The 9,667-nt window shown below is 42.7% G+C and overlaps 1 protein-coding gene across 1 annotated transcript; it reads left to right on the forward strand.

Moving 5' to 3' along the window:
* Nucleotides 1-5,384: 5,384 nt before the first annotated feature.
* hhex (hematopoietically expressed homeobox) lies at nucleotides 5,385-9,146 on the forward strand. The gene is made up of 4 exons (XM_079756523.1): nucleotides 5,385-6,144; nucleotides 7,788-7,966; nucleotides 8,112-8,162; nucleotides 8,390-9,146. Exons 1-4 carry the CDS (start codon nucleotides 5,736-5,738, stop codon nucleotides 8,636-8,638), a joined length of 888 nt encoding a protein of 295 aa, XP_079612649.1. The 5' UTR covers nucleotides 5,385-5,735; the 3' UTR covers nucleotides 8,639-9,146.
* The last annotated feature ends 521 nt before the right edge of the window (nucleotides 9,147-9,667 follow it).

A 9,667-nucleotide genomic window follows, 5' to 3' on the forward strand; every position in this document is an offset into this window, starting at 1 on the left:
TAAATGTTTTAACGAAGGTAAATGGTTTAAAAATGATTGAGTTATGATGTCTGAAGAAGTAGGAGTGTCAGAATGGGCTGACGTCTTCATTGAAAACAGCTGAAAACGAAGTCGGTATGAAACTAAAACTGTGAATCTAAAGAAAGTTTAAATGATATCGAAATTCTGTTTGGATATTATTGAAGATAAAAGTGTGTAGATTTGTTAAATGGTTTGAACAAAGATAAACGGTTGAAATTTGATTTAGTTAGGTCGTAAACATTGACTCCCATGTTAAAAAAAAGATAGTACTTTAAAAGTAGAATATCTTAAAAAGTATAAAATATTTAAAATATCTGGAAAGAAGCGTGCGATTCCAAGCTATTCTGAACATCAACAAATTGGAATGGAGTCTCTAGGTGAAAATTAGAGGAAGGAGATAGGTCCCACAGTTCGCAGAGAATAAGAAAGAACGAAAGAAAGAAAGAAAGAAAGAAAGAAAGAAAGAAAGAAAGAAAGAAAGAAAGAAAGAAAGAAAGAAAGAAAGAAAGAGAAAATGCATTTCCTGCAGAAAATGCGGTGAATGCTGTAGTGCAAAGCAGGGGCGTAGGAATGAGTTTAACATTGGGGGGGACACATATCGGAAACCTGACAGATCCGTTAATGGTTTGAACAGAAATATGTCATAAATTAACCACTGAAAAAATTCACAAATATATTTTATTCTACTGAAAAGATACATTTGTAAATGTAAAGGAAAAGACATTTTGAATGGCAGTAATGAACTGATAAATATCAAATCAATTCTTTAGAATAAGAAGCGGTGACAAGACGCTGTGTTGCGCTTTCAAAATAAAATAAAATATTTTTCTCCCCCCGGTATAATTTTTAGGTGGGACAAATGCGCCTGTCTCCAATATTGGAGGGGACACGTCCTCGTCGTCCCCCCCCCCGGTTCCAACGCCCTTGGTGCAAATTGAGGTTGGAAATATTTTTTAATAAAGCCACATAGATTAAGATATAAAGAAATGTTAAATGGCTTAAATCATGTGAAGGGATTTGAACAAAAGTTCAAAAGTCTAAATGGAGTAAACAATGTAAACATGCACACCATTTAAGAAAATGTAAATGGTTGGAAACAAATAAAGTGACAGCTGAATGAAAAGGGCAAAAACTTTGCTAAAAATGCAGAAATGTAAAATGAATTGAACTGAAGAAAATTGATTTAGTTAAGTCGTAAACAGTTGAAGTAATGTTAAAAAAAGATAGTATTTTAAAAGTAGAATATCTTAAAAAGTATAAAATATTTAAAAGATCTGGAAAGCGCTCGATTCCAAGCTATTCTGAACATCCACAAATTGGAATGGAGTCTCTAGGTGAAAATTTGAGGAAGGACATAGGTCCCAAAGTTTGTAGAGAATAAGAAAGAAAGAAAGAAAGAAAGAATAACATTTATGAAGAACAATAGTTGAGCGCTGCATACAGCACTCACCAAATAAAACCTGAAAAACAATAGTTGAGCGCTGCATGCAGCACTCACCTAATAACTGTATCTATTTTTTTTTTTAATAATATAATATACAGCAATAAGCGGTGTCCAGCATGTAGCATCAATAGGGAAAGCGTAGTAACAGTGGGCTGATAGCTGTTGGATCATCGCAACCCCAGGGTCATTAGAGTTTAAAGGGGCCTCTACGGATTCTCTTTATTGCATAGGAAATTTCCTTTTCTAACAAGATGATCCGGAAGTACCTGGAGGAGAGGTGGTATGAATTCTAAAAATGCTTAGGAAAGGTGTCTCGATGCATCCTTTAACCCTACTTTAGCATAGGTTACTCCTGACCAACCTTTACGAAAGGTTTGGTATCCCATAATCCTTTACGACGGCAATATTTAAAGAAACAGTCCACCAACGAAGTTTACCAACTCTATGCGAAGACGCATGAGAGACTTGGTAAAGCAGAAGAAGAGAAGAGAAGAAAATAAAATTGATATTAATGGATACCATTTCAAGAAACATATTATTTGATACGAAATGAACTAATTTATTGCTGGTTAGTAAGCACACAATATACACCGTAAGAAAATAAAATGCAGACTTTAAGTTAGAATACTGGGGGCAGTTAATTTTAACATCAACATAAGTTTAGCCTCTTTTTTTTCACATGTGAATTGGGATTCAAGTGGCCTTAAATATTCCCATTGGCCGAGTCAGACCTAGTGATTCCCATTGTTTGCAATAACCTGATTGAAAAGAAGGCATGGATCGAAAGAACGCCTGTTGTCGTCCAAGCTTCGGAAAATGGCACTACAACAAAAAAAAACAGTGCTGTCTTTTCCTATGTTCAAAGGAAGCACCTTTTCACCTCTCCTTGACCCAATGATGTTTTCACCAAAGGTTAAGTAAAGGAGGCATAAAGGTTAGGAGATTTGACTATAAGTAGAAGCCCAATGCCCTGAATCCCAAGAAGTGTTAGCAGAGGAAGCCCAACCTGTGCCGGCTGGGGTCCACAGGGAATCACCCAGCAGCACCATACTGCCCATCAGGGTAACTGGCTTAAGAGAACCGACAATATACAGAAGGAGAGAGGCAGCTGCGATACAAGTAGGAAGAATTCTCTCCAAGCAACGGCACTGAATACATTAAGACATTATACATTATTCATTATAGAAGTTTATCTTGACTAATAGGATTCGTTTCAGGGCCATTGAATTAGAAAAGACCCATAAAGTTTTTTAGAAAAATAGGATTTTGAGGAAATTCTATATGCTTGCATACAGACAACATGAGTGAAAGCAAAAGAGTAATTAAAGGAGCAGTATTAACATGTGAACAAGCATTTAAAAATGGCTACTGGGGTCCGAGCTCATGCGGGTTGCCAGGTTGAGGGCCCTGGACGAAAACGAGCGCAAGACGAGCCTAGCTCAACATTATGTTTTGAAACAAGCGCAATTTTTCTATTTTGACAATGAAAAGGGACGACGAGCAATACACTTTGATGATAGGCCAATGTATAGGTTTTATATGTATATGTACCAGTACTGTTTAAGATGGCTCTGCTCATGGAGCTTCTTAGAAATATGACAAGACTATTTAGGGCAGGTTGAATCCGGCTTAATCTCAGTTTATACATTTAGCTTGTTTGCATCAATGGCTGCCGCACAGTCTGTATGTGTGCCAATTTGTTTAATATCTGGCCACCCGGGTTAAGTGAATCAGAACACACAGGTCGGAGCAGATGATTATAATGACCATACTGGCTGTGGCATTGTTGTCGGAGATGAAAGTATTTAGCATGTTTCCCTATTCTGAATACCAATCTTCACAAAAAGTACGATACTTTGGTTACATATTGTACTTTTAAAATACATGCAAGAAAAAAGTGTCGCCTACAGAGACACATAACATAGTTATTTAGCTGTTTCTAATTCAGATATAGACGTTTTATTCACAAAGACAGCGATTGTTTATAATTATGCATACAAATGTAAAATATATTTCATTAATTTGTGACATATGGATGAATATCAAAAAGTTGACGTGCTTTGCCAACTGTCAAACGGTGAGCAGATATTAAATATGTGGTGGCAGTATTGTCTCTCCATGAGGATGAAGCACCAGGGGTCCAGATCATAATTAAGATATATACTGCCCTGCAATCGATCCAGTAGGGGGCGCTAATCAGCCGCTTATTGTTGCATTTCATCTTAATAAGTGGCAAATTAGCATCTTAAAGGTTATCTGTTCTTCAAAAATGTTCTATTGCTACGCCATATAGCAACGACTTTCTAGAAAATGGTGTAAGGTGTGCTGTGTTTTTCACTCATATCCACCTATGCTTTGCTTTTGTTTCAAAGTAACAATCAGAACATTTGTAATTATATTATTATTGCATGTATGTTCTTATTAAATTATCAAATGTTATTATATTATAAACCTTTGTTTGAAACCTACAACTACTAGGGAGCATTACCATGGGCTGCGATATGATGGCTAAACTTATTAGAACTACTATGACAGAGCTTACCAACCTATTGGTTTTGAATTTATATAAATATATATGAAAACAAATAGCACCTATATATATATACATATGAAAAGAAATGGCACCTATATATTTGGACAAATATTTCCACTCTACCTGATTTTACATTGTTGTGAATTGATGAGGACATGTGAGATATTGTCGGCGCCAGGTGAAGGAGGAAGATGTCTGAACAAAGAGAGTTGATAAGCGGTCCTCTGCCCAGTTATCACCAGCTCTGGACGGGGTGGCTGCTGGCCGATCAATGGCTTGCAATGATTGTCCCAGTCTAAATATTAGCTGTGAAGCTTCTCTTTCATGTGTGGGGATGTGTCGCCAGGCGGCTCCTGCCCTGTTGACTCTGCGCTCCGTTTATCTGAACTATAGCCGTTAGAAAGTTCTCCAAGACGCGCTGCAGATCGAAACGTGGCATTGAATGGGATGGATGTATGGGTCCCCTATCAAGGGTCTGCCATGGGCCTATCAGGGTCTGATGAAATAGAAGCGGGCAGTGACCCACGTTGGACGACTTTAGAGAGAGAAGTTGAGTTACTGTTTAACCGGTTTGGGGAAACGCTCCGCAGGGAATACAGATCTATTAGGTGAGCTATTAAAGTGACTCACGTTCATCGGCTGTCTGATAACCGCGCTGATAGCGAGGGTATCCACCCCCCAGCAAACATCAAACATTCAAATGATGAGTTAATCACCCCGGCCGGCTACCGTATGAGCCCAGATAATGACTTATACCATTTATACTAAGGATGGTATCTGGATGTAACACTAAGGCTTTGGATTCACACATGGTTAGAAACATGTTTGCTTGTGCCTAAAAACATGAAATTAGTAGTATTGTTTATTATGATCCATTTGTTTTTCTGGTGTGGATTCAAAAGTATAGAGAAAGCCATGTCAGCTTATTTCATGCTTTCTTAAAAAAAGAATATCTCCTGATCACCCCGAGATGAGATGGAAGTACGAGGTTATACATCGAATGAATACGACACAAAAGACAATGGCTATTTAAGATCCCTGATTTAAGTTATGTTTGGTTAAATAGATAATCACCCTCGACCCTATGGACAAATCAATCCCCGTGAGGTGGATCTCATCGGTGACGTCATCCCTCCGCCTCCCCTCCCTCCACTGCGTCGTCATGATTAGTTTTAATAACGCGACAAACAAGTGGTCAGTGGTTTCAGCTAGCATTATCAAATGAATATGTTTCGGTTCTTCCCTCGCGACAATCTCTGTCCCCCTGTCGAACTGCGACGAGCCAATCACAGGCGGCCCCTGGCCCCCTGCAGGAAGCTGCAGTCCCTGCGCGTAAAGAAAGGAGGAGAGCAGCAAGCGCAACAGTTGGCTCCTGACACACAACTTCAAAGTCTGCAGACCAGCGCGACCTGGAGGCACCGGGGAAAGAACGACAGCACCGGGGACAGATCGACCACACTGGGGACAGACCGACAACACCGGGAACTGACCCACCACACCGGGGACAGACCGACCAAACCGGGGACAGACAGACCGGTACACCTGAGGGGAATCCACGCGCATTGGGAACTCGAAGGAGGAGAAGGTCCCAGATGTCCGAGTGCAGGCCGGTAGCCCGTTGTGGGACGCAGTAGGACCACCAGAGGTTTAGTCCAGGCGCTCCTCGGTACTTGCTGGAGCGCTGTCGGGCGGCGGAGGATTCGCGGTTCATGACAGCGGAGGTTGACGGCTCTCCTCATGCAGTTCCATCATTCGACGTCCCCCACCATGAGCGCGCCTCTTTACGCGCCGACACCTGTCCACCTGACGCCGCCGACGCCTTTCTACATCGAGGACATACTTGGCCGGAGCAGCGCGCCGCCCGCCGCTTCCCATTCCGCGTCTGTGCCGGGCTCTTCCTCCGCGGCTCCGCTCCTCGTGCCCACGCCGACCCTCCCGTCCCCCAACTCGTCCTTCACCAGTTTGATCACGGCCTATCGCACGCCGATCTACGAGCCGACCCCTCTCCACCACCATGCCTTCCAGCACCACACCGCGGCGGCGTTCAGCGCGTCGTCTTACGCCTCCATCTACCCGTTCCACGCCCACCCGCACAGCCGCTCCATGGGGGACTATGCCCACGCGCTGTTCCGGCACGACCCCATGGGTGAGTGGAGGGGAAGCATTCAGGGAAGCCGGGAACAGCGAGGGGTCCTTTGAGAGTGTTTATGTTTTATTATGCGTTCACACCTTCCTGTATTTTCTATATGAACCAACACTAAGACATCATTAGCATCGGAGCACACTTTGGGAACTTCTGGGCTTTGACAGCCAAGTAAACCAACATAGTGTGTTCACTGTATTGTGTGACCTGTGGAGCTGTGGTCTGAGGTCAAACCAACCCTTGGCTTCTCCTGTTCACTGATAAACGGTTTGTTTTTTGGTTTGTTGAAGACCTGAACTTAGACCGGCAGACCATTGGAATGTAATCTAACTTACAACCTACAGCATCCAATGTTTTGTGTGTGTGTGTGTGTGTGTGTGTGTGTGTGTGTGTGTGTGTGTGTGTGTGTGTGTGTGTGTGTGTGTGTGTGTGTGTGTGTTGCGCGTAGGGTGGTTTATTGAGTGGCTGCTAAAAACAAGGCTGCTCTACAAAGTTTGAATGCTATACGGGACAGGATAACGCAGCCTCCATCCAGCTGCCCGACTCTTTCCTGTCCATTGTTCAGAAACATCTGAGGAGCAAGTCCTCTCGCAGAGTAGAAACTAAAACACACTCAATCACTTGTTATTCCACCGCTGTATTGTCTCTATCAGGGTTCCTCAGTAGGGCCCGTCAGGGGACGCGCGGCAGTTGGTGTGCACGTGTGCCGAACCGTCTCTCTCTCTCTCTCTCTCTCTCTCTCTCTCTCTCTCTCTCTCTCTCTCTCTCTCTCTCTCTCTCTCGCTCTCTCTCTCTCTCTCTCTTTCTCTCTGCACAAGCCAAGTCCGTTCCGTTCATACCGGAAGCAGTGAGGGGCTCGATAGCAGGGTAAATCTGCTTCCAGGAGCTGTTGAGTGGGTTCCTGTCTCCCCCGGCCTCCCCCTCTCCCCCCGGGCCAGACGTTTCCTGGTGGAGGCCGCTGCACGCCGCTGATTGTTTTATCGACATCCTCAATACTGCCTTATTCAGGAAACACTCGGCCTCTGATAGCCGCTCCGCTCACACACATACTGCTGCACTTCCTCTACCCCCCCCCCCCCCTTCTGAAGAGGAGCGTTGGAATAAAGCAGAGCTCAGCATTCCGGGGGGTTCGTGTTGACATTGTTGATGATGGTTTATAAGTTATTAATATGGGAGAGATATTTAATTCCAGAGTTATGAGCTTTAAAGGCAGGCGCCTTGTTTGGTGGATCATGCATCTCGTGGTTTTGCTCTTCATGAATCTCCATGAATAGGCTCAGTGTTTAAAGTCTTATCTTAGTGTTTAAAGTCGTATGGAGACTGATGTGACAGTTGTGCAACTGATGTAATTGGACAAACGAACCGTTTTAATAATAACGCATGTCCTGATCACAGTGTTCCTATAGGCTACTGCTCTGTGTGTTTAGACCAAGGCCAGCGGTGTAATCTCACCGCACAGCAGGAAGCACATGAGCGGATATTTGGCCATAGTTTCTATGTCACGACCTTCTTCCCTAAAAGCGCGCACGCAACCAGCAGGAGGTCCGGCCTCGGCCTCTAGTATTGAGTCATGTTTATCCATGTTTATTATTTCTTTTATTATTTTATTTCTTATAGTTTAAATCTTATGTTTGGTCTCTCCACAGGGAAGCCACTGCTCTGGCCCCCGTTCATCCAGCGGCCCTTGCACAAGAGGAAAGGCGGCCAGGTCCGCTTCTCCAACGACCAGACCATCGAGCTGGAGAAGAAGTTCGAGACCCAGAAGTACCTGTCACCCCCGGAGAGGAAGCGGCTGGCCAAGATGCTGCAGCTCAGCGAGAGACAGGTGACCACACATTAGTGGTGTCTTTAATCATTCAGAGAGGACATTTGTTACACAATGTATGTTGAACTGTGCTCACCAGACGTAATAATATCATCCATTTTTATTTTATTATTTTATTATTTCTAATATGTGGTATGTGTATCAGGTTAAAACGTGGTTCCAAAACCGAAGAGCGAAGTGGCGGAGACTCAAGCAGGTAAACGACCCAACAGGTCATTTAAACACGGTTCATTCACATGTGCTAGGCCTGTGTATTTATCATTAAGTAGCATACACATCGACGGCATTTATAATCGGCCCACTAATCCCGAATGGAATTGTTTGTAACTAAGCTAATACAAAAATAAGTATATTTAAGAATAATATACAACACAGAATACCAAAAAAGTACCATCAGTAATTCTATCTACTTTGGTCTAACAGGAGAACCCGCTGGCGGCTAAGAGGGACGTGGAAGACGAGGGGCCCGGGAGAACTAAAGGCCCTGAAGCAACCGTGGCCTCGAGTGTTTGCGGGGCGGTCCCGGGGAGCCCCCAGGGCCGCGGGCCCCGCTCGGCCGCCTCGCCGCAGTCACACAGAGACTCGGACTCAGACATTTCCCACGAGACCGACCTGGAGCTGGACATTGAAGACCACGAAGAGGACCACTTCCAGTCAAACCCTCCCCGCTGAGAGCGGGCGGACAGGATTACTCTCTCAGGACCGAGCTGAAGACTTTCCTTGCTTCATTTATTCAGAGAAACATACTCTAAATAACGAGTTGCTCCACAATTGGCCTGAAAAATAAAATGTAAACCAAGGCCTGCTGAAGCCCGCTGGCTCGGTGGGAATGTATCTCGCATTGGCCCGTGTACCGCATTGACTTCATATGAAATATGATTTAAGTGTTTCTATGGTTTGAACGGGAGAGTCGATATTCACCGGAGACAACATCTTGTCCAACAGACGAACTGGGACGTTAAATCATGAAATTTGATTTCATCATCACAATTAGAAGGAGTTTCTTTCGCCCTAGACCTAAAGTTGTCTAGGCTTTTGTGACTTATTTGGCAGCGACATCGGACGAGGTGTGTGTGTGTGTGTGTGTGTGTGTGTGTGTGTGTGTGTGTGTGTGTGTGTGTGTGTGTGTGTTAAAAAACAAAAACAACGATACGATCATATTTTATAATCAATAAAAGTATTAAAAAAAACAAGGATTTCCGACTATTTCAGTTCATTTTTGTTAAGACAGGAGGATGAGCAGTCAACACCTAGGAATGTTTAGGAACGGAATAAATAGGAATAGATCCATCTATTTAGCGGTAGGCTAATAATAATTTATTTCGGCCAGATTTAGGCTACAACATTACAGTAGACATGCTGAAACTTTTCAACGATACGCTGTCCTCTTTAAATATTAGCAACCATAATATCAATAAAAATAATTAGAATAATAATGAGTTTGATAATTACAGGAATAGTAAAACCCCTAATAAAAAAAATAAATTATTATTATTATTATTATTATTATTATTATTATTATTGTTATTATTATTATTATTATTATTATATTATGTGTATTATTATTATTCTTTGTATTGTTAACATTTAGGAATAGTAGAATAAATTAATTATCCTCACCTCTTATGTATGTATTGTGAGATTACTTTATGAAAAAGACTTTGACCGAATCAGTTTTTCATGTTTTTGATTGAGGATTGA

This window comes from Pollachius pollachius (genome assembly GCF_949987615.1).
Source record: "Pollachius pollachius genome assembly, chromosome: 19".
In the NCBI taxonomy this organism is placed as follows: domain Eukaryota; kingdom Metazoa; phylum Chordata; class Actinopteri; order Gadiformes; family Gadidae; genus Pollachius; species Pollachius pollachius.